We start from the raw sequence: 27,237 nt of genomic DNA on the forward strand, positions 1-27,237 counted from the left end.
GACTTCAAACCAAAACTAATCAGAAGAGATAGGGATGGGCACTAAGTACTCATGCAAGACAAAATCCACCAAGAAGTCATTGCTATTCTTAACATCTATACACCAAACATAAGGACAGCCAAGTTTGTAAAAGAGACACCACTACAGCTTAAATCACACATTGATCCTCACACACTGATAAGTCAGTTACTTCATTACCCTACTCTTGCCCATAGACAGGTCATCAAGACAAAAACTAAAGAGAGAAATGCTGAAGTTAACTCGGATCACGAAGCAAATGGACCTAATAGATATTTATAGAACATGTTACCCAAGCACCCAAGAATATATTGTCTTTTCAGATCATCCTGAAACTTTCTCCAAAATTGACCACATATTTAGACACAAAGTAAATATCAATTAGATACAAGAAAATTTCAACAACTCGCTCATTCTATCAGAACACCACGGCTTTAACTGGATATCAGCAACACAGAAACAAGAGAAAGCTTATGAACTCGTGGAAACTGAACAATGCTCTACTGAATGAAAAATGGGTCAAGGCGGAAAAAAGAAAGAAATTAAAGATTCCCTAGATTTGAATTAAAATGAATATGTAGCATACCCAACCTTATGGGAATCAAGGAAGGTATTTATAACAGGCAAGTTGATAACACCAAGTTCCTAAATAAAGGAAAATGAAAACATGCCATATTAGTAACTTGACAGCACAACAAAAAGCTATACAACAACAAAAAGATATCACAGCCAAAATGAGTAGATGGCAAGAATTAATCAAACTCAGATCTGAAATCAGTTAAATAGAAACAAAGAAATAACAACAACAACACCAAAAAAAAAAAAAAAGAGTTAATGAAACAAGACTTAGTTCCTTGAGAAAATCATTAAGATGAAGAAACCCATGCCCAGATTAACTAAAATGGTAGAAAAATATTAACATTGACAAAATTAGAAATGAAAAATGGGACATAACAATAGAGATGAAGGAAATCCAGAGAAACATAAGGACATACTAAAAAAAAACTTTACTCAACCAAATTCAAAAGTGTAAAAGAAATATATAATTTTATTAATATATACCACTTTCCAAATGAATTAACTAAAATTAAATATATTCAATTAAAATTAGATGAAAATTATTTAAATAGACCTATAACTCCTACTAAAATAGAAGCAATAATTAAAATTCTAGCAAGCCAAAAGCACATGTGAAGGTGGTTTTAGTCAGATTTCTATTCAACTTTCAAGGAAACATTAATGTCAAAACTCCCCAAATTATTCCAAAAGTAGAAACAGAAGGAATATTGCCCAAATCATTTTATAAGGCCACATTACCCTAATACTCAAGCTATATAAAAATCCATCAGAAAAAGAGAAATATAGATTTCCTTTAATGAGAAAATACACGATAAAATAATCACAAACCAAATCTAAGAAAGTAGAGAATATCCTTAAACTCATTGCCACAGGAAAAGACTTTCTGAACAGAATACTAATAGCACAAGTACCAAGAGCACAAATATATAAAGAACTTAAAAAAAACCCTAGATATCAAGAAAACAAATAAACCAATTAAAAAGTGGGGTACAGATCTAAACAGAGAATTACCAATTATGCAAACTCAAATGGCTGACAAACACTTAAAGAAATCTTCAACATCCTTAGTCATCAAGAAAACTGCTTTAAGATTTCGTCATACACGCATAAGGATGTCTTAGATCAATACAACAAGTGATATCTCATGCTAGCAAGGAGTAAAGGGAACACTCATCCTCCTGCAGCAGCTAGAAATGACTACAGAGATTCATAGTCAATATCACGAAGAGAGTGAGAGACATTGGAACACTTACTCCTTAGTGGGATGTATTATTCAATCTCTATCCCTTCCCATAGGACTCAGAGAACCATGTAAAAATAGAGCCAGAAAGAAAGGAAGATCTAGGGAATGTTAGACACCAAGGAAACAAGGCCCTTTAAATCAATAGGATTGACACACATGAACTGTCATAGACTGAGGCAGCATGCACAGGGACCACAGGAGTCTGCATCACATGGTATCCTATAGCTCAAAGGACTCGGCTCTAACCCAGATCCAATCTCCAATTGGCAACTACTTACAAATAAAAATTCAGTGTCTTCCAAGAGTGAAAACTGACTACACTTAAGGTAGGCTGCCTACCCAACAGTAGATGCTCAACATAAAACTTTGGATGTTTCTTGTCTCACAAAGTAGTGCCAGGGTGTTCTCTGTCTCTGTCTCTCTGTCTCTCTGTCTCTGTGTCTCTGTCTCTCTCTGTGTCTCTGTGTCTCTGTGTCTCTGTCTCTGTCTCTCTCTGTCTCTCTCTCTCTGTCTTTCTCTCTCTCAAGTGATATTAACATTTATTATTTTCTTTTTTTTTTACATTTTTTTCATTTTCTCCATACATAACCAGGTAGTGTAATGTTTTTATGGGATTCCTAAATATGAAAACAAGTGGGATTTGATTCTTGTGCCTTTTCTTTGGACTCTTTAAGCTTTGTTTGTTTTGATTTTTTCCAATTTTAATTTGTCAGTTTTGTTTTATCTTATTATATATATTTTAATTATTTGTCACTTAGGAACATCTTTGTTTTCTTTCTAACCTGGAAAGAAGATATTTTAATTACTTAGTATAGTTTTTGTATTGAAGATAGATTCTTCTCATATATAATACATTTAGACCACAGTTTTCCTTCTTCCATTTCTCCCAGATAGTCTCCTACTTTACCCTCTCCAAGATCCACTCCTGCTCCATTTCCTCTTCAGAAAAAAGCAGTAGACAATAGCCAAACAGGGAAAAACAAGGTATAATAAAGCCAACCGTTCTCCTATCAAGGGTAGACAAGGCAATTCAATAGGAAGAAAAGAGTTTCAAGAGCAAAGAGTCTTAGATACATCTGCTCCCATAAAATACCAAGCTAATAGCCATCACATATACATAGTAGACCTGGTGCAGAATTCAGGTCCCATGTATTCCATTTCAGTCTCTGTGAGCTCATATGGGACATGCTTAGTAGATTTGGTGGGCCATGTCCTCCTGCTCTTGTCCATTCCCTCTGACTCCTACAGTTTTTCCTCCCCCTCTTCTTTGAGGATCCCCATATCTGATGGGAAAGACCTAACGACGATCTCCAATTTAGATTCTCTCTCTCACTGCATAATGTATGTCTGTGGATTTCCGCACCTGTTCCCATCTGCTACTAGAGGAAGCCTGGTTTGATAATGACTGGACACAGCACTCATCCAAGAGTATTGCAGAATACCATTAAATCATTTCATTGATGTTTGTTTTTCTCTTTCTTTCTTCCTTTCATTCGTTTATTTGCCAATCTTGCTTGGTTCTACTCTAGGTCTCTGGGTTATTCAATTTCCGGTTTCTGGTTAACCAGGTGGTGTAGGAAGAAGGGAGTCTGTTTATTGTTTGTTTTGATTGGCTGGTTTGCTTGTTTCTTGTTTGTTTTGTTTTTGTGCTTTTTTTCTAATGAGAGGAAGAAAGTGGTTGGATCTGGGTGGAAGGAAAGATGGATAGGAACTGGGATGAGTAAAGGGAGTAAAAATCATAATTAGAATACATTTTGTCAGGAAAAATCCATTTTTATTAAAGGGGAAAATTCAAGCAAGAAGGAAGCATAAACTTGAGTATAAAGTTTGATTATTTATCACAACTATTATGTTTATGAATGGCTGGTTAATCATAATTGTAGGATGAATCTGAGTATTTGTATGATATTGTTGATATTTAATACATAAGGAATCTTCAAGTTGAGGTAATTTGATCAATAGAAACAGAATATTTTATCTAAAACAACAGTAAAGGTCTGGGTGGAAGGATAAAATCAATTATTTATAAAAGTGATAAATTGCTATTTTAATATACTAGGAGTGCTACACACATTTTGTTAAGACACATATGATGTGAAAATGAAGTCAACAAAAAGGGAGACCTCATTCCAACATTAAATATTATATAAAGCCTTTACCAAGTCCTACACGATAAAAAGGCATGTGACAGCAATTCTTAGTGGAATACTGTATTCATTTTTCTAAATTAGTGTAGAAACTTAGTAATAATATTCTAACCTCTTTATACATACTGAAGTTTGGCTTTAAGTAGTGTTTCTAGTTAATCTACTTACACCATTTTGTGGGTATGTATAGGTAATAACATGAATTTATGTGAACACACATGGGCAGGAGCCTACAGAGGTCAGAACTCCATGGACCTTGATTTATAGATACATGTGAAATGAACATGTGGGTTTGGAAGTGAACTCTGGGATTTTGCGAGAGCAGCAATCTCTCTTAGCTGCCAAGAATTCTTCAGCCCCTAAACTGAGGCTTAATGAAAGAAAAGTAACCTGACACTAATCATGTAGCATCTAAAATAAAATTACTGTCGAGAACACATTATCAGATATCAGAACCTTCTAAAATAGCACCATTTCAAGATAGTATTTGTAAGTGCATTGAATAAACATGGTATGGAGATCTATATGCCTGATAGTCTGAACTAACATTTTAAAAAGTGCTATCAAAATTCAATGAAAAATAATTTATTTAATTAACTTAGCTATAATAAAATGTCATTTCTTTCAAAAAAGTGCAAAGTGGTTTCTCTACCTTCCTTGAACTCACATTATAAAAACTCTAAGTTCCAGAAAGATAAATAATACAAGCTCAAATAAGTACAAATCTTTAGAGTGACTAATGATAAATTCAGGGAGTGAGTTGAGAGCTGAAGGAGAACGTTACCTTGTCAAGTAAAAAAAAAAATCTGTTGATATGTTTGACAAGGCAGCTTATAGTGTGTATCAAAAGATACAATAAACGGAAATGAAGGAAAAATGAAATAATGAAAATATGTGAAATTAAGTGAAGAGTCTTAGAAGTGTGTACAATGGACATCAATTAATTTTAAATGGCATAAGAGAGATAGAGACAGAATTCTCTTCTTCAAATATATATATATATTCTATATGTGTACATATATATGTATGTATGTATGTATCAATCTATCTATCTATCTATCTATCTATCTATCTATGTACATATCTACAATTCTTGAAATTCTTGAAGGCAGTTATGGAAATAAAGAAATAGTCCTTTTGTAAGAATTTGCCTGTTTCTAGTCCAGCTCTGTCTCTTCAAATGTCTGGGTGAGTAATGGCCAGTAAGTTGATAGAAAGTTGAAGTTGGTATTCAAATAAGAAAAATAAAACTAGACAGAAGAAAAGCAGGACTCACTAAAAGCCTTATTCCAGAGAAATTAGAGATATGCTATTTTAAGAATGATTAAAGAGTTAAAAGAAAATGTTTCTTAAGAAAGTAAGTTGAAATAATGTGTCAACACAAAGACCAGATCAGTAAGCTGGCAGAAATTCTATAAAATGACTTACATAGAAAATTTACAATTGAAATAAATAATTTCTTAAATTTAGAAAAAAATAAACCTTGCTCTCTGGACATAACCACATTTCTGATCAGAAGAAAAATGTATGAATTTGAAGATGGGTTCCCTGAGCTTATCCTACATGAAGCACAGAGAGATGAAAACAAAGTAATCTTCATGACTAGGGCACACTATAAAACGTATCAATGTATGTGGATTGTTATAGAGAGAATTATGGAAGTGGAGAGCAGAAGACGGGAAGGAAGGATGATCAAGCAATGGTGGAAAACTTACAAATGTAGAAGAAAACTAAAAAACCTTTATCTACATATAAATGTGTTCCAGGGAAATCTAAGTACAGGAAGCTAAAACAGCGCATGTGGGACATTACCATAAAGCTGTCAAGAGTCCAAGGTGATGAGAGGAATCTTTGAAGTAGCACAAGAGGAGCTAAGGCTTACAAAAGTTAACACTGAGTTTTCATACTGAATAGTGTATGCCAGGTGCCTTAAGACAATGTAGTCAATGAACAGAGAGCAGTAAGTAGCAATCCTGTATCCAGTAAAATCACTGTTTAAAATAAAACAAAACAAAACAAAACAAAAACAAATAGACAACAAGAAATCATTGATTGGATACCTTTCCAAGAGAAATTCCAAAGAATGTTCTTTATGTCAACGTGAAAGACATTATGGTTGGACCCATTGCATATATATGATAGAACCAACCAATAAATTGAGTTATGCCCATAAGCCATTTCACCAACTGCTATTTTTTCTTTATAGTCGTGAACCCCACAGTCTCTGTATCTTTGGTAGTGGCCTAATATTCTTGCTGACTGCTTCAGGAAACCTGGCTGTAAAGGCTCATTCTATGTCATCCTGAACAGAGGTGTTCTCCAATGTAAGTGTTCCTTCTGGTTTAAACTTGTGATTGATTAGTAAAATACTTTTTATTAACATGTAACCTGACTTTGGTTTGTTTGCATTTGCTTTTTGACATATAATAAAATAGATTTGTTTTCCTTGACATTTTATAAAAGTGAAATTCAAATAAATATGAACGATACACATATCAATTTATTTAAACTCTGCAACACTAATACAAGGCTATTACTATAACCTCCATGGGAACTCCATACATGTATGAAGAAGTGTAACAGGCTCATAAGAATGCTCACTTGAATCTTTGTTTCAAGAACGTGGGTAATTACTATGTTTCTCATATTTAATACTATTTGTTCAAATTCCTTTCCATGATTGAGTCTCCAGATGTGTAAAAGCTAAGGATAGGCCGATAAAATTCTCAATGTGTTCTCAAGCTTCAGATGTTCATGTTATAAAACATGAACACACACACACACACACACACACACACACACACACCCCACACACATTCGTGTATTAGACAACTGCACATCTCTAGAAATAACTCTTCTATGTGTTTACCCATGCAAACATTGAAGGTTAAAGGTGATCTGTCCCACCATGCCTCTGCCAAATGTTTGTGGAAATATTGACAAATGAAGTTATGAAACATTCATGAGCTTTCTTAAGCATCGCTTCAGTTATTCTTGAAATCTGCTTTGGATTAAGCTTCAGCACTGTTAAACCATAAACCTTGTAGAATCACTTATACTGCGGGATTCCTCTTTTCCTAATACAAGTGATAGTGTACACACGAGGTTGAAAACCCAACCATCGAAACATCTAAAATTATATCATGAATTTAATTTTAGGAAATAAAAATTAAAAGAATCAAATGCCATATAAAATGGAAAATGCTTTTATTCCACTTTGAAGCAGGAAAATGAGAAAAATATGTGATTGAGAATACCACAGAAACCGTATCAGACAGAATATATGAGCTTTCTTACTGTTCTATTGTTTACAGTGGCTATTAACTGCACTTAATCAGAGTTTATTCAAGAGTCAATGACTGAAGTTTTCCTTCCTACAAGTAATGTGTAAGATTTCAGTGAGTCTCCACTCTGCCTCCTACAGACATGCACTTCTATTCATCAGAGTCTGAAAGAGAAATAGAAGAAGAAAAGGGGTGCTACTGTGGACTGGGGAATGATGACATCTCTAGTTCTGGCTGCTGATTCTGTTTAGTGTAACTAGATGATGTTGAAGTTGTCTGATTACAGCAAGCAGAACATAGGCAGCAAGCACCTTCCTGAGTTTGGGTTCTTTGAGGTTTGTTTGTCTTTCTTTTCTTTTCTTTTTTTTTTGTGTGGTTTGTTGAGTTTCTACTGTTTTAGCTTTGTTTCAGACAAGGGTCTTCTGCTTTGGGAACTTTGATTCACCTGCTGTCAGCCCTGAGTGTTGGGGTCATAGGTACCCATCACTATGCCTAGCAAGAATAGTTCAAAGAATTCTGTTGACTTCCTCCAGGCACACAATTATTTTGTGGGTGTTGTTTTTTGTGCTGCCACTTGTCAATGTTGACACCCTCCAGCATCAGTAGCACTGTGAGGAAAGGGGTCCAGAGAAAGCATTCCCGGGATCCCTTGTCTAGAATCTACAAATTCCAGCAAGTGTAGACACAGCATTTGTGAACTTCTTGAAAAATTTACATCTCTTTGGTCTAAACAAAAGAATTTCTCTTCCCTTACACTGTACCCCAATTGATGTTATTGGATGGGACTACTGTATAATGTGTTTGCTATTGAAAAGCATGCATTAGACTTAAATGTATGGCCCTCCTTGTATAGTTACAATGCTGTCCACAGTGAAAGAGCAAATTTACTATGTGTATGCACAATAGATACATTGTGTGTGTGCATGTGTGCATGTATGCGTGAGAGAGAGAGAGAGAGACAGACAGACAGTCAGACAGACAGACAGACCAAGACACAGAGACACAGTGAGAGAGAATTGTTTTTGCTATTTAATTATATATATATGTATATATATATATATATATATATATAGTTTAACACAATGACATTTATAGTTAACAAATATCTATGTTGTTAACTCAAAAAACCAGAATGGCAGAGAAGGTGTGAATAACATGGAGTTCCCACCTGGAACTGAAATACTACTCTTTGTTAATAGCTTCTGATACAGAAATATTAAATGAAAGCACTTTTAAAATGCACAACCCCATTAGTCATCGGGAAAATGCAAATTTAAAACCATAACGGGATAGCTTCTTCAAAAAGAACTATAATTAAAAATAAATAAAAACATAACAGATGGTGTTAATTGGAAATTGTGTTTCTTATAAATGATGATAGGAAGAGAAAATATGCAAATATTTAGGAAAAGTTTCTGACATTGTCAATTAGAGCTAAACATACACACTTTTGGCCTAGCAGCATGCAAGATTCATGAGCAGGGTTTCAAGGCATATTTTAAATATCTGGGCCTGAAAAGCTGTCAGGATGAAATCAGCATAAAGTGAAGTAAGGTGTAAACATTGGCAGCTGAAGAAAGGCTGAAGGTTCGACTACGGTGAGTTCGGTTTGGCCTGAGAGGCAATTCAGTGGGTAAAGGTGCTTGCTGTCAACCATGATGCTCTGAGTCTGATGTCTGGGACCCATGTGACCGAAGACAAATGAGTGCACTCATATAAAAATTAAATCTAAATTAAAATATAATTACTTTGTTTTCTTCTTCCCTTTCCTTCCTCCAGTCACTTCTATGCCCCATCCTCACCTTGTCCCAGACCCTCTCACTCTTTAAAGTTGTCTTTTACTTCCAGACACATAGTGGGTCCCATAAATCCCAGCCCCAATAAATAAGTGAAATATAAACTTAAAACATTAAACCTAAGTTAAAGATTGCCACTATTCACAAATATAGAGATTATAAGTAGGAATTCCAGGTTGGTAGTTAGTTATATAAACCTTATTGCTGAACACAACTTGGGTGTCCTCAAACATTTGTAGTATGAGAGAAATAAGTGGAAGAAATAAGCCTCCACAAAAATAGGGAAAATGTAAGTAGTTCTCCTCTACTAGAAACTCAGGAAAGAAAGGTACCAATAAGAAGCACTAGTCAGTTTGGCTAGGGGCTTTGTGTATGCTGCTAAAGAGACTGTCAGGGGAATAGAGGCTACCTTTAGCCATATAAAAGTTGTTGCTGACCCGAGTGAGACAGCACTTGAGTGAGTAGGCCAGAAAAGTATACTGGGATTTAAGAACAAGATGAATAATATTACGACCAGACAAGACTTATTTCAGCAATTGCTGGTTCAAGTTAGGAAATCCATAGATAAGATTTGCTGTATTTATATAGAGCAAGAGCCTGACCCTAGATACTGGAATGAACCTTGACCGAATCCAACAGCCAAATAGAAAGATCAAAGGCACTCATAAGGTCAAACCTAGAGGGATAAGCCCTTATGTACCATGTGGAAGGCAGATAGTCTATTACCAAAAGGAAGAAAGTAGATGGTGGGAGTTCCAGTGCAGAGATTAGAACTCTGGGAGACAATCAGAGGTGGAAGATTGCCCACCTCAACTCAGAGGAGTCGGATGCATGACCCTGAGGAGAGGTAGCTAAGCATGTGGTAGACACAGAGTATTTCAACAACTTATGTAAGCTATGAGTCAAAGCTTAAGGCCTAAGCACTGTGTATTACTAAGCCTCTGAGTGGTTATTACACAAACTTCCCTCTTACTTTCAGAGAAAAGTGAAGCTAGGCAACACTTAGTAAGAAAGGGGCAAAACAAAACCCCAGCCATCCTGTAGCTCAGCCTTTCACTGAGGGTGCTGACCAACATTACCAAATAAGGAAACAAGTGCAGGGGTGAGAGCTAATGACAGACTCAGAATACTTTGCATCCTGGGTGCTCCAGGATGAACAATGTTAAAAATAATACACTATCTTAATACACTATGGATTAGGAATGTTGATTATTTACCTAGACATAACCAGTAAAGAAAAATAATAAAAGAAATCTCAAATTACTCTTGCAACAACAACAAAAACAAAATGGATTTCTTGAAGAAATACGTATCCTACATGAAAACACCCCCTATAAAACAAACTCCGAAATGACACAGAGAGCAATCTGAACCTTAGGCTCTATATCACCTTAGGCTCTTCATCAACAATATTTTTAAAAATATTGCCTGCATTGAAAATCTCGTGATGATATGCTACACTGCACTATTCACATGAAACTCACATCTCATTAGGTCTTATAAATCATCAAGGGTTAATTTGGTGTGTGGACAGATAGGCATCATTTCACACTAAGCTCTTGAGTGTGAACAACTTTTGACATCTATGGGGCAACTGTGCATTCAGAGTTTGCAAAGCTGTAAACAATAGCTTTAGCAGCCCAGATTCCCCACTAAGTTTTTTATCCTAAGAAATATATGAGTGATATTAGAAGCTAGAACCAAAGAGTCCTGTGGATTTAAATAAGATTCAGGTTGAAGTTTAGCTGTGTTGAATGTGACGTTCATTACTTATTTTAGAAGAAAAGTATTTTGGATGCCAGCAGCATCACTTATACGTCTAGGGGAAAAAATACAACCCAGCCTCCAAATTATAACCCAGATGCCAAATATGGTCTGAGAGATGACAGGACTAGTGTCTAGTGATCTCACAGGATCAGTTGTACAAAACCCAATAATTTAGTGAATAGAACACCACTGATGAAGTGGATTTTTTAAAAGAGCCAAGCCAATGTTAACAGAATGCTAGAAAATGTGAAAATCTGGACAAATCTTGTCAGCCCTGGAAGAATGTCCCCCATGATTTTTCATGATTCTGCAGGCACTGTGTTATCAAGCAATTGTTTTAACAACATTATCTTATTAAAACAAGTAATTTAGTTTAGATATATTTGAAATATTTATCATAGCTTTGTTTATAATGCTTAAAATTAAAAACCAGCCTCTAAGAAAGTCTCAAGTAACAAATACTATATCTTAAATGTAAAATAATATTGAAATATATTTTAACATAAAGAGAAGCATGTCATTAATTCCTATATAATACTATATTTTTAAATATTTTAGGAGTCCTGTGTACCTTTGTAAGCACAATGCTAACATGGACTACATCTTGACAGGGAGATAAAATAACAGATAAATTTTCCTGTGCATTTGACTGTATTCCAGACTTTGAAGGATGAATGCTTTTTGTGTCATTTAAGATGCGCTTTGAAACAATTTTAAATCACAGTTTGTACAACGAATCTCATTTCTTGACTGTTGTCACTAAGAAAACAATATATGCTAATAGGAAGTACAACACACTGTGGAGAGAAAGCCTGACTGGAATGAACTTAAATAGAACTGCACAGGGACATACTAGCAATAACAAATACACAAAAGTTTGATTTGCAAAGATTTGATGCAACATATAACAACATGTAGTGCTGGAGCTCTCAGAGTAAAACAGCATACCCTATGTGTGCTTATAAGCATAGACATACAGACATACATATATAATGTTGAAAAACTAGTTAGGAATGACAAAATTTAAACAGGAAAGTATAAAATTACTAATAGGAGTCTAAAAATATGGAGGAAATGAAAACTACATAACATATATTAATTTACTAGCAGTCAGAAAATTACAAAAATATTAAACTGAAGGTCATTTTCAAATTCATTTAAAAAGTTTAAAGTGTATATGAAAATACATATATAATCGGAAACAGAAAAATTTATAGGAGAGACTGCTATATAACACTATAGAATGTAAATACATATAAAATTTTAATCCTTTAGATTATTTCCCAGTCTCTTAAGAATAATTTTATTCATATGCAATAAGAAAATATAACTATAAAAATACCACTCGAGTAATAAAAAAGAACCCATAAAAAGTATTTATATTTTCACCAGTATGTTTTAGTTTTAACCAGATATCCAAGGAAAAATTACTTAAATGTGTGTTCTTAAATTATACAAAAGAAGGGTTGGGGATTTAGCTCAGTGGCAGAGCGCTTGCCTAGCAAGCGAAAGGCCCTGGGTTCGGTCCCCAGCTCCAAAAAACAAGAAAAAAGAGAAAAAAAATTATACAAAAGAAAGCACTACCATTTGGTTTATAAGGCAAGCATAGTCCAGATAAGAAAATCTATCAAGTACAACACAAATTAGGACAGTGAAGCGTAGGCTCACTTATAAATATGCACGTAAGTGGAGTCAGTGCAAGTCCAACGCAGCAGGAAATTAGAAAAATAAACCATAACTGGACAGAGTTCATTCAATGAATTTAAAGAAGTTTAATATTAATACAATACAAAGTTTCAATTGGTCAAGTGGGAAACTACAAAATATCCCCTGGGTGTATGTACACCCAGAAAACATTTTTGTAGTTAATATTCATTTCTAGTAAACAGCTTTGATAAACTTAGTTTGCATTTTAAAAATCTAAGTGTGATGTTGAATATGTACTTGAGGTTGACATGTAGGTGACATGAAGTGCAGATAATGAGAGGCAATGCAGGGATGCCATTTTATATTATATATGTGGGCACACATAAGAAATAGGTGAAAACTCTTCAAAGAAAAAATTAGCAACATATACCTTTATCTCATAAATGGTTCATTTGTACACTAGATACTTTGTGATAAAACTTCACTTTTTTCATCATCCGAATATAAAATTGTCAGTTGGTTGTACTACAGAATAACTTTGTGTATACAAAAATACCCTTATCTATCTAGATAGCCCCCTAATCAATAAGGTGAGAGTTAAAATTACTTATGGTTTTATAAGTAAAGGGATTTATCTGGAGTATTTTGAGGTAAAATATGGCATAAAATGGGCACAGATGGGTACAAGATGTGCACTGTTGGGGTTCTTATATAACATAACAGACCATATGTAAAGATATGAATTAATAACTTACAAAGCTAACTGTTTACTTATAAGAACAATATTAAATTTGTTTTGAAAGTCTGTTTATATATCAAATAAATTCATTTCTTCATTTGCATTGAATGTTAAAAGTAAATGATTTTCAGTGGCTTTTGAAAGTAGAGGTGTGGTTTTCAGGCTAGAGGGTTGGGTGGGAGTGTAGAAAGGAGAAGGAAAGGTCTTAGGGGATGAAGCAATCCAAAAGAATCCAATAGAAGCTTCTCTTTGCAGCAGATGGAGAGCATTACAGATTATACAGTTGGTCAAAGGGTAGCAAACAACTGACCTGGGGACCTTGAGCAGCACAGGGACATCCCAGGGGACCAAGATCGGACATTTGCTTCACGGTAGTGTATGGGAGTGAAGCTGCTCCCAGGAAATATCTCTCTCTCTCTCTCTCTCTCTCTCTCTCTCTCTCTCTCTCTCTCTCTCTCTCCATATGTGTGTGTGAATATGTTTATGTACATGTATATATGGATGGATGTATATATGCTTAAGGACAGGCATGGAGAGGTTGGCACTTTCTCATGAAAGAGGAGTATAGAGTAGAAAAAATGTGACAACAGCAAAAATTAAAAATGAATTATATACTTATATGAAACTATTGGAAATATATGATAACTTACAAAATAAGAAAAAACTTAATTCTCACATTTAAACTCATAGCCTAATTTCACATTTAAAATAATTTGATCATAAAATTAGGAACTTGTTAATCAGTTCAACATTATTTGATTTACTATAGCTGTTAATTGAGGAAAGAAATGAAGAACCATTGTTTGCATAGATTATGGACTAGGAATGGCAGAGGCTGGAGAGTAATCTATGTCAATGACTAAACTTGGGGCCATTTATCCCTTGAAATCTGGAAACAAACTCTCTGTGAACCCATATGAGCAATTAGGCAGCACGAAGCTCATTCCTCTCTTGATCTGGAAGTTTCATTTGTGTACCAAAGACAAGGTTAGGCAGTAATGCAGATCTGTGCTTTTAATGGAGTCCTTGATGTGTGCTCCTGAAAATGTAACTTAAGGTTTAATAATGAGAGAAATGCAGAAAATAATATATTTAAATTTCATCACACTCCCATCTTTCCTGGAATGTGTGCTAGTCCAAACAATTTCTATAATTGAAAACTACTAGGAACCTTTTAAATGCTTTCATGATTCCTTGTCATGAATAATATTGTGTTATTACAAAGAATTAAGAAGGCATAGGGTTGCCAGTTTAAAGATGATGTATGCACAAAAGATTACAGGCTTTGCAAAGAATTTCTCCTTCTCTGAAAATATCTTGTCAATGGCTATCATTTTACAGATGACTAATTGAGCTATCATCAACAAATTATATAAAAGTTATATGTATTTGAATAATAATATGTCATCTGCTGACTGCTACTCTTCTGGGGTGCTTATACTCATACCTTGCAATGAATAATACATTTTGGAAATGCCTTAGTAACCATTTCCACTGCTAGGATATAAAAAAAAATTTTTAAAAGCAACCGGGTGAAGGAAGGGTTTTATCTTGAAGCTCTCACATTTCATTACTGAGGAAAGTCAGGGCAATAACTCAAGCCAGGAACCTGGAGGTAGGAACTGAGGGATGCTATTTTCTCTTCACGGCTTGCTCAGCCTGCTTTTCCATAGCGCACAGGATCACCACCCAGGCCTGGGAGAGTCCACAGTAAGTCAGGGCCTCACACATCAATCATCAATAAAGAAAATGCTCTACTGACTTGCCAACAGATCTGTCTGGGGTATTTTCTCAAATGACACTTCCTGCTCAGAAGTGATTCTAGCTCATGTCAAGCAGACAAAATTTGCCAGCACAATTGATCTTTTGTCGACCTGACATCACTGGTCTCCTAGGATATTTCCTTTTCCACTTGTTTCTAAGATATCATGCCAACATCAATGTTTCAATAAGACATAAATAGCAGAGACACATACACACACACACACACACACATACACACACACACGGGCATGCACATGTGCACACACACACATACACATACACACACACACGTACACACACACATACACATACACACACACACGGGCATGCGCATGTACACACATACACACACATACACACACACACATACACCACACACACACATACACACACACAGGTGGACACACATACACACACACACATACACACACACACACTGGCATGCACATGTGCACACACACATACACATACACACACACGTATACACACACATACACATACACACACACGGGCATGTGCATGTACACATATACACACACATACATACACACACATACACCACACACACATACACACACAGGTGCACACACATACACACAGACACACACACGGGTGTGCACATGTACACACACACACACACACACACACACACACACTCCCGTGCTCATCCATCCATCTGATGGATGGTGCTATCTTTGGCGGTTGCTGCAGGGTAAGGACATCTCCAAAACGCTGAGCTACCACAGCCTCACCACCATTTCTCCTCAGCACTTTTAGGGACTCTGACGTATTAGAAGATACCAAATCCAAACTTCTCTCCATGATCCCTTCTATTCCTGTGGTTTCTACAGCAATTGAAGCAGTATCCCCACCCGTTGACTCTTCCAGCCTTTGTTCAGAGACCCTATCCCTGCCATACCATGCCAAATCTCAACTTCTCTCCATGACCCTTCCCTCTTTCATGCCTTCAAAACAAGTACCCCTTGGGGAACTCCTACATATTACCAAGTCAGCTGTCAGTGTAAGGTACAGCATTGGCTCCCTCAGATTATAGCCTCCACGTGCTGACCCAGAGGAAAAACTTTCCTAAATCTTAACCACAGTTGATTCTTCAGTCCCAGCCAACTAGCACCTATTGTCCAAGCAAAGCAAAAGTTTTACTATGGTGGTGGCCTCTTACTAATTACAGTCTGTTCTTCAGCTCCAGATGACCAGAAGCATAAATGCTTCTTTCATAATATCATGCAAATAGTCCTACTATGGTCTTTGCTTCTCTCTGAGACAAGTCCAACCTCCATCATCTGCTTCCCCTTCAGCCTTATCCTACATGCTACTCAAACAACATACCAAGCTTTGAACTTGCAATGGCTTTTCTAGTCCAAAGTTCTAAAGTCCCTCTACAATCTTCCCAAAGTACATGGTCAGATTTGTCCAAGCAATAGACTAGAGGCTGGTATCAAAATCGGTCTTACTTAGAGTTTCCATTGCGGTATTAAAACACAATAACCAAAAGGAACTTGGGAAGGAAAGAATTTATTTCAACTACAGGGTGTAAATCTAAACATCCATTATCCATTACAGAAATCACTGTGAACAGTCCTCATACCAACTAAAAGTAGAACTGCTGTATGATCGAACTATACCGTTATAAGCAGTCTAGTCACAAAGGAATCTAAGACAACATACCTGTTTGTCCATGGTCATTTTGGCACAATTTACAATAGTCAAGTCTGAAATCAGTCTAAATGCTCATCAATAGATGAGTGTATGTATGGGGAGAGAGAGAGAGAGAGAGAGAGAGAGAGAGAGAGAGAGAGAGAGAGAGAGAGAAATTTACTTGGGCATAATTAAGAGCCAAAAATAATAGCATTTCCAGGAAACTTGATGGACTGGTAGATTATTATTATGGTAAATAAAGCAAATCAAACTCAGAAATACACAAATATCATGTTCCAAATCATGTGTGAAACCTAGCTGTCCTGTGCATATATCCAAGTCCTACGTTCATGTACATATATATATACATATACCCATATATATTTATATATACCTACAGGTACTATTCATGTAAAGAACTCAGAGGACAGAGAGAAGAGGGCAATTAAAGGTGATTGTGGTCCATATACATGGCATACTTGTATAAAAATGTCATTAAGAAACACATATAACAAGCATAAACTAATAAAACAAGTGACCTGCCTGGTGGACTCAGGACACACAGAGGCAAAATTCCTCTGGGACCGGACACTTCCGGTTTTTAGCTGGAGCGCAAACCTCACTGATCCTGGCCCACATCTCCCTGCTCCCAAACCCTGTGAGAGAGAGAACTCACCGCACAGAGAAGTGGGCACTCCTGAGACAGCAGAGCACAAGAGACCACCAATACTGCCCACCCTTGAACACATCCCTGGCCTAAGAGGAAACTGCATACGGCCTCTGGGAACCGGAAGATAAGGGCACAGGAGCAGTAGGTACACTGCAGTTCAGATACCTCCTGGATCTGAAAGGACCCAGTCAACAGCTCCCTGCACCCAAATCCCATGGGAAGGAGAACTAAACCTTCAGAAGGGCAGACACAGCTGGGAAACCAGAAGAGACTACACTCTGCCCACATTTCTGACTCCAGAGGAAAACACCTAAGGCCATCTGGGGCCCCTGTGTACCGGGGCCCGGGAAAAGGCGGGGCAGGCCCTTCTGGTTGCCATCCTCACAGAGAGCTCAAATGCAGTGCACTGGGAGTGACTTCAGGCCCAGGACCAGAGGTAAGACCAACTTTTCTGCTCCAAGTGACATGCCTGGTGGACTCAGGACACATGCCCACAAGAACAGCTGAAGACAAGTAGACAGGAAAGAATACACATCTGAAAGCAGAACACACTGTTCCCATAACTGCCTGAAAGCAAACAGGAAAACAGGTCTACAGCACTCCTGACACACAGGATTATATTACAGTCTAGCCACTGTCAGAAATAGCAAAACAAGGTAAAACCAGAGACAACCTGATGGCAAGAGGCAAGCGCAGGAACTCGAGCAACAGAAACCAAGACTAAATGGCATCAACAGAGCCCAATTCTCCCACCAAAGCAAACACTGAATATGCAAACACACCAGAAAAGCAAGATCTTGATTTTAAATCACATTTGATCATGATGATGGAGGACTTAGAGAAAGACATGAAGAACTCCCTTAGAGAAATGCAGGAAAACATAAACAAACAGGTAGAAGCCTATAGAGAGGAATCACAAAAATCCCTGAAAGAATTCCAGGAAAACACAATCAAACAGTTGAAGGAATTAAAAATGGAAATAGAAGCAATCAAGAAAGAACACAGGGAAACAGCCCTGGATATAGAAAACCAAAGGATGAGACCAGGAGCCGTAGATAGAAGCATCACCAACAGAATACAAGAGATAGAAGAGAGAATCTCAGGAGCAGAAGATTCCATTGAAATCATCAACACAACTGTCAAAGATAATGTAAAACGGAAAAAACTACTGGTCCAAAACATACAGGAAATCCAGGACTCAATGAGAAGATCAAACCTAAGGATAATAGGTATAGAAGGCAGTGAAGACTCCCAGCTCAAAGGACCAGTAAATCTCTTCAACAAAATCATGGAAGAAAACTTCCCTAACCTAAAGAAAGAGGTGCTCATATATATACGAAAAGCCTACAGAACTCCAAATAGATTGGACCAGAAAAGAAACTCTTCCCATCACAAAATAGTCAGAATATCAATTGCACAAAACAAAGAAAGAATATTAAAAGCAGTAAGGGAAAAATGTCAAGTAACATATAAAGGCAGACCTATCAGAATTACACCAGACTTCTCACCAAAGACTATGAAATCCAGAAGATCCTGAACAGATGTCATACAGACCCTAAGAGAACACAAATGCCAGCCCAGGGTACTGTATCCAGCAAAACTCTCAATTAACATAGATGGAGACACCAAGATATTTCATGTCAAAACCAAATTTACACAATATCTTTCCACAAATCCAGTGCTACAAAGGATAATAAATGGTAAAGCCCAACACAAGGAGGCAAGCTACACCCTAGAAAAAGCAAGAAACTAATCATCTTGGCAACAAAACAAAGAGAATGAAAGCACACAAACATAACCTCACATCCAAATATGAATATAACGGGAAGCAATAATCACTATTCCTTAATATCTCTCAATATCAATGGCCTCAACTCCCCAATAAAAAGACATAGATTAACAAACTGGATACGCAACGAGGACCCTGCATTCTGCTGCCTACAAGAAACACACCTCAGAGACAAAGACAGAAACTACCTCAGAGTGAAAGGCTGGAAAACAATTTCCATGCAAATGTTCTGAAGAAGCAAGCTGGAGTAGCCATTATAATATTGAATAAAATTGATTTTCAACCAAAAGTCATCAAAAAAGATAAGGAAGGACATTTCATATTCATCAAAGGAAAAATCCACCAAGATGAACTCTCAATCCTAAATATCTATGCTCCAAATACAAGGGCACCTACATACGTAAAAGAAACCTTACCAAAGCTCAAAGCACACATTGCACCTCACACAATAATAGTAGGAGATTTCAACACCCCACTCTCATCAATGGACAGATCATGGAAACAGAAATAAAACAGAGACATAGACAGACTAAGAGAAGTCATGAACCAAATGGACTTAACAGATATTTATAGAACGTTCTATCCTAAAACAAAAAGATATACCTTCTTCTCACCACCTCATGGTACTTTCTCCAAAATTGACCATAAAATCAGTCATAAAACGGGCCTCAACAGATACAGAAATGTAGAAATAATCCCATGTGTCCTATCAGACCATCATGGGCTAAAGCTGGTCTTCAATAACAATAAGCGAAGAACGCCCACATATACGTGGAAATTGAACAATGCTCTACTCAATGATAACCTGGTCAAGGAAGAAATAAAGAAAGAAATTAAAGACTTCTTAGAATTTAATGAAAATGAAGGTACAACATACCTAAACTTATGGGACACAATGAAAGCTGTGCTAAGAGGAAAACTCATAGCTCTGAGTGCCTGCAGAAAGAAAAAGGAGAGAGCATATGTCAGCAGCTTGACAGCACACCTAAAAGCTCTAGAACAAAAAGAAGCAAATACACCCAGGGGGTGTATAAAGCAGGAAATAATCAAACTCAGAGCTGAAATCAACCAAGTAGAAACAAAAAGGACCATACAAAGAATCAACAGAACCAAAAGTTTGTTCTTTGAGAAAATCAACAAGATAGATAAACCCTTAGCCAGATTAACCAGAGGACACAGAAAGTGTGTCCAAATTAACAAAACCAGAAATGAAAAGGGAGACATAACTACTGAGTCAGAGGAAATTCAAAAAATCATCAGATCCTACTACAAAAGCCTACATTCAACAAAATTTGAAAATCTGGAGGAAATGGACAATTTCTTGGACAGGTACCAGGTACCAAATTAAATCAGGAATAGATAAACCATTTAACCAACACCGTAACTTCTTTAAAAGGGGAACAAGAATACCCATGGCGGGTTGGGGATTTAGCTCAGTGGTAGAGCACTTGCCTAGGAAGCGCAAGGCCCTGGGTTCGGTCCCCAGCTCCGAAAAAAAGAACCAAAAAAAAAAAAAAAAACCAAAAAAACAAAAAAAAGAATACCCATGGCAGGGAAGAGAGAGGCAAAGATTAAAACAGAGACTGAAGGAACACCCATTCAGAGCCTGCCCCACATGTGGCCCATACATATACAGCCACCCAATTAGACAAGATGGATGAAGCAAAGAAGTGCAGACTGACAGGAGCCGGATGTAGATCTCTCCTGAGAGACACAGCCAGAATACAGCAAATACATAGGCGAATGCCAGCAGCAAACCACTGAACTGAGAACAGGACCCCTGTTGAAGGACTCAGAGAAAGGACTGAAAGAGCTTGAAGGGGCTTAAGGCCCCATATGAACAGCAATGCCGGCCAACCAGACCTTCCAGGGACTAAGCCACTCCCCATAGACTATACATGGGCTCCAACCTCATAGGTAGCAATGAATAGCCTAGTAAGAGCACCAGTGGAAGGGTAAGCCCTTGGTCCTGCCAAGACTGAACCCCCAGTGAACATGATTGTTGGGGGAAGGGCGGTAATATGAGGGAAGGGCGGTAATATGGGGAGAATGGGGAGGAATACCCTTAGAGAAGGCGAGGGGGAGGGGTTACGGGGATGTTGACCCGGAAAACGGGAAAGGGAATAATAATCAAAATGTAAGTAAGAAATACCCAATTTAATAAAGATGACAAAAAATGATAGATCTAAGACAGTTTAAAAAAACACAAATTTTTGTTACTAATGAAGTAAGCGTTCTGTTGAGTTGTCAAATCTGTTTTGCTATCCAACAATATGAAACTATTAGAGGTAGGAAGTTGGCTGCTAGACCATAATTGGCAGGGAAAATATGCTATTTCTAGCTCCACACCATTTTCTAAATATTTCAAAATATGAAAAACTCACCATTCTCATTAAATTCGCTAGTTCATTTGATGTGCTCTGTGTTTCTCTCAGGACCTCACTCACTACTTCTTCGTCCTCTTCAATGTCCTGGTTCACAGACTCGATTGAGGTTGTGTAGTGATCATCCAGATTGCTAAGCTTATCTAGTTCTTTACTAAGATAAAAAAAAAGCAAAGCTGATTTTTATCCAAAGGACAATTATATTTTAACCACTCCCTAACTTATTAGCAATCAATGACTTTTATCCTAAAAATTGTCCCTTCCCATAGCAATTCTCAATTCCTAAAAACCTCAGATATTAAGTAAAAAGTGAGTACAAAAGAAAACTAGTACTCATGTTTCCCAAGAGAGAAAAGTTTATATATATATATATATATTATATATATATACATATACATATATATGCATATATAAGTTTAAATATATTATTTATAAATTATATATATATATATATATATATATATATATATATATATAATTTGGATTGTCTTGTGGGAGAAGTTGGGTAATAAAAGACATAAAGCCACTAGGCATTTAAATATCAACCTTTTCATGACCACTAATCAGGAAAACCCAATAGGGAGAGCCAGTCACACTCTCTCACTCTGTTGGTAAGAACTAGTATACAAGTATTCTAATTTAAGAAGGGTGATATTGGCAGAGTATTGGGCATGTAGAGCAATGAAACAGAGCCCAGTAGATACAAACAGAACCATAGAAATGGGACTTGATGATTCTTGACAATGTTTCACGTGCTCTGTTGTATCAGGATACATTCAAACCTCAAAAGGACAAACAAGAAGCCAAAATCTTATGTGATCACATTAGGGTTTCTTTATTCAAACTGAAGCTTGGGTCACACCACCATCTCTGATTCAGGAAAATGTGATGGAGCCTCAAGCCCAGATTCAGGCAAGCATTTATAGAGCCAAGAAAGGGCTATCTAGCCTGATACACATCAGATTGGGCATTCATTACGGACTTTAACATAATTGGCTGGCGCTAGGAGCCAAATCAGAAAGTTGACTTCTGTTTTCCTCCTGATCGGTGGTTGTTAGGAAGTGAAATGTCAGGGGGCAAACCTGTAACCTGGAGGTACAGATTGGTTGGGAGGTAACCTGGAAACTGGAGACACACACAGGTATTGTTGAGCGGTAACCTGGAACCCGGTGCTAGGCCTGTTAGTTAACTTGTGTTTAATCTTAGGTCAGGATCCATAAAATGTAGTATGAACCAAAAGATTTGGTTTATCAGCTCTTTAACCAAAGCAGTATGATACAGGGCACCAGGTTACGTGGATGCCCAAGTAGAAAGAGAAGGAAACTAAATCTGACTGCATCTCAAGCATCCTTTACCTAATGCTACCAAGTATAACATGTAAAGCTGGATACGATATGTTAGAAGAAAACAGTCTGTAATTTGAGCATTAGAGCAAGAAGTTTCCCATGGCACCAAGCCTGTAAAAGAATTGGCAAATGGAATTCCAACTAAATTTAAAACTTTTCCAAAAAAAACTAACCCAACCCAGGGATAAGAGAACTCGTTTAAAATCATAAGGTAGTTGCAATTTACATATCAAACTTTTAAAACTAAACTTGAATTCTCTATAGAAAATTATCTATAGCAGCCAGGAAAAAAAACAAAACAAAACACTTGAGCAGATACTTCATAAAAGAAAGAATTCACTGTGTCAGCACCAAATATGCAAAAGAAATTTGAAATAAAACCTCAGTGCTACAAAAATGCTAGAGCTGCTTAACATTTTTCTTTTAAAAAGTGATCTCTTCTTGCTCCTATGGATGGTTAATGGTTTCTCTACACGGTACAGCTGACTGCAGGTTTGTTGTTGTTTTTGTTGCTGCTGTTGATATTTTATTTATTTGCATTTCAAACATTATCTCCTTTCCCGTTTTTCTTTCTCAAAACACCCTATCCCATACTTACTCCCCCTGATTCTATGAGGGTGCTCCTCCACCCACCCACACACTCCTGCCTCCCCTCCTTGGCATTCGCCTACACTGGGGCATTGACCCTTCCCAGGAAGGGTCTTTCCTTCCATTGGTGCCCAACAAGGCTGTCCCTTGCTACATATGCAGCTGGAGCCATGGGTCACTCCATGTGTACTTTTTGGTTGGTCATTTATTCCCTGGGAGCTTGTCTGGTTGGTTGATATTGTTGCTCTTCCTGTGAGTCGCAAACCCCTTCAGCTCCTTCAGTCCTTTCTCTAACTCTTCTATTTAGTTCAATGGTTGGCTGTGAGCATCCACCTCAATATTTGTCAGACTCTGGCAGAGCCTCTCAGGCAACAGCTATATCAGGCTCCTGTCAGCATGCACTTCTTGACATCTGCAATATTGTCAAGGTTTGGTGGTAGAAAATGAGATGGATCATCAGGTGGGGCAGTCTTTGGATGGCCTTTCCTTAGTCTCTGCTCCACACTTTGTCTTTGTATTTCTTCCCGTGAGTATTTTGTTCCCTTTTCTAAGAGAGACTGAAGCATCCATGCATTACCTTTTTCTTGAGCTTCATGTGGTCTGTGAATTGTATCTTCTGTAGTCTGAGCTTTTGGGGCTAATATTCGCTTATTAGTGAGTGCATATCATATGACTGGGTGACCTCACTTAGGATAATATTTCCTAATTCCATCAATTTGCCTAAGAATTTCATGAAGTCATTGTTTTTGGTATCTGAGTAGAATTCCATTGTATACCAAATTTTCTGTATCCATTCCTCTGTTGAAGGACATCTGGGTAATTTCCAGCTTCTGAGTATTATAAATAATGCTGCTATGAACATAGTGGAGCATGTGTACTTGTTATACATTGGAGCAACTATTGGGTATATGCCTAGGAGTGGTATAGCTGGGTCCTCAGGTAGTACTGTGTCCTACCTGGGCTCAGGAACCGCCAGACTGATTTCCAGAGTGGTTGTATAGATTGCAATCCCACCAACAATGGAAGAGTGTTCCTCTTTCTTCACAACACTGCCAGTATCTGCTGATTTTGCAGATCTTTTTTGATCTTCATCACTCTGACTGGTGTGAGGTAGAATCTAGGGGCTGTTTTGATTTGCATTTCTGTGATGACTAAAACTGTTGAACATTTCTTTAAGTGTTTCTGAACCACTCTGTATTTCTCAGTTGAGAATTCTTTGTTTAGCTCTGTACCCCATTTTAATAAGGTTATTCATTTCTCTGGAGACAAACTTCTTCAGTTCTTTTTATGTATTGGATATTAGCCCTCTATCAGATGTAGGATTCATAAAGATCTTTTCCCTATCTGTTAGTTGTCATTTTGTCCTATCGATAGTGTCCTTTGCCTTATAGAAGCTTTGCAAAAATGGGACAAAAGGTCCCATTTGTTTATTGTTGATCGTAAAGCATAAGCCATTAGTTTTGTGTTCAGGAAATTTGACCCTGTGCCCATGTGATTGAGGCTCTTCCCCACTTTCTCTTGATTAGTTTCAGTTTATCTGCTTTTATATGGAGTTCCTTTATCCACTTGAACTTGCACATGGAGATAAGAATAGATCAATTTGTATTCTTTTACATGATGACTGCCAGTTGAACCAACACCATCTGTTGAAAATGCTGTCTTTTTTCAACTGGATAGTTTTAGCGCCTCTGTCAAAGATCAAGTGTCCATAGATATGTGGGTTCACTTTTGGGTCTTCAATTCTATTCCACTGGTCTATCTGTCTGTGTATGTACCAATACCATGCAGTTTTTATCACTATTGCTCTGTAATACTGCTTGAGGTCAGGGATGGTGATTTCCCCAAAGATTTTTTGTTGTTGAGAATAATTTTGGCTATCCTGGGTTTTTTGTTATTCCAAATGAACTTGAACATTGTTTTGTCTAACTCTATAAATAATTGAGTTGGAATTTTGATGGGGATTACTTTGAATCTGTAGATTGCTTTAGGCAAGATGGTCATTTTACTATATTAATCCTGCCAACCCATGATCATGGGAGATCTTTTCATCATCTGAGAGCTTTGATTTCTTTCTTTAGAGACTTGAACTTCTTGTCCTACAGATCTTTCCCTTGCTTGGTTAGTGTCACACAAAGGTATTTTATGTTATTTGGGACTATTGTGAAGGGTAAAATTTCCCTAATTTCTTTCTCAGTTTATCCTTTAAGTAGAGGAAGGCTACTGAATTGTTTGAGTTCATTTTATATCCAGCTTTTTTGCTGAAGTTGTTTATCAACTGTAGGAGATCTCTGGTGGAATTTTTGGGGTCATTTAAGTACACTATCATATCATCTGCAATAGTGATATCTAAATTCTTCCTTTCCAATTTGTATCCCGTTGACCTTCTTTGTTATCTGATAGCTCTGGCTAGGAATACAAGTACTATCTTAAAAAAGTAGGGAGAGAGTCATCAGTCTTGTATAGTACCTGATTTTCATGGAATTGCTTCAAGTTTCTCTCCATTTAGTTTGATGTTAGCTACTGGTTTGCTGTATATTGCTTTTACTATTCTTAGGTATGGAACTTGAATTCCTTATCTCTCCAATACTGTTAACATGAACGGACATTGTATTTTCTCAAAGGCTTTTTTGGCATCTAATGAGTTGATCATGCGGTTTTTTTCTTTGAGTTTGTTTACATAGTGGATTACATTGATGTATTTCCATATATTGAACTGTCCCAGCATCCATGTGATGAAGCCTACTTGGTCACAATGGATGGTTGTTTTGATGTGTTCTTGGATTCGGTTTGTGAGAATTTTATTAAGTGTTTTTAATCAATATTCATAAGGAATTGTTCTGAAATTCTCTTTCTTTCTTGGGTCTTTGTATGGTTGAGGTATAAATGTAATTGTGGCTTCATAGAAGAAATTTGGTAGTGCTCCATCTGTTTCAATTTTGTGGAATAGTTTGGACAGTATTGGTATGAACTCTTCTATGAAGGTCTGATAGAATTCTGGACTAAACCCATCTGGTCCTTGGCACTTTTTGGTTGGGAGACATTTAATAACTGCTTCTAGTTCTTTAGGAGTTATGGGGTTGTTCAGATGGTTTGTTTGTTCCTGATTTAACTTAGTACCTGGTATCTGTCTAGAAAATTGTCCATTTCCTCTAGATTTTCCAGTTTTGTTGAATATAGGCTTTTGTAGTAGAATCTGATGATGTTTTAATTTCTTCAGATTCTGTTGGTATGTCTCCCTTTTCATTTCTGATTTTGTTAATTTGACACTCTCTGTGACCTCTGGTTAGTCTGGCTAAGAGTTTATCTATCTTATTGATTTTCTCAAAGAACCAGCTCCTGGTTTTGTTGATTTTTTTTGTATAGTCCTTTTTGTTTCTACTTGGTTGATTTCAGCTCTGAGTTTGATTATTTCCTGCCTTCTACTCCTCCTGGGTGTATTTACTGCTTTTTGTTCTAGAGGTTTTAGGTATGCCATCAAGCTGCTGACATATACTCTCTCCTGTTTCTTTTTCAAGCACTCAGAGCTATGAGTTTTCCTCTTAGCACTGCTTTCATTATATCCCATATGTTTGGGTATGTTGTATATTCATTTTCATTAAATTCTAAGCAGGCTTTCATTTGTTTCTTTATTTCTTCATTGATGAACTTTTCATTGAGTAGAGCATTGTTCAACGTCCATGTATATGTGGGCTTTCTGTCATTATTCTTCTTGTTGAAGACCAGTCTTAGTGTGTAGTGATCTGATAGGATGCATGGGATTATTTCTATCTTCCTGTATCTGTTGAGACATGTTTTATTACCGATTTTATGGTCAGTTTTG

General features: G+C 36.9%; 1 protein-coding gene across 2 annotated transcripts in view; it reads right to left on the bottom strand.

The window, feature by feature from the left end:
- Ccdc178 (coiled-coil domain containing 178) overlaps positions 1 to 27,237 on the bottom strand; it is a 401,819-nt gene that overhangs the window by 269,566 nt on the left and 105,016 nt on the right. For both annotated transcript variants that reach the window (XM_087593662.1, XM_087593663.1), the window contains exon 12: positions 21,484 to 21,637. In XM_087593662.1, coding sequence (XP_087449788.1) covers positions 21,484 to 21,637 — 154 coding nt within the window. The remainder of the gene's footprint in view (positions 1 to 21,483; positions 21,638 to 27,237) is intronic.

The sequence above is a fragment of the Rattus norvegicus genome, chromosome 18 (genome assembly GCF_021556685.1).
Source record: "Rattus norvegicus strain SHRSP/BbbUtx chromosome 18, alternate assembly SHRSP_T2T, whole genome shotgun sequence".
Classification (NCBI taxonomy): domain Eukaryota; kingdom Metazoa; phylum Chordata; class Mammalia; order Rodentia; family Muridae; genus Rattus; species Rattus norvegicus.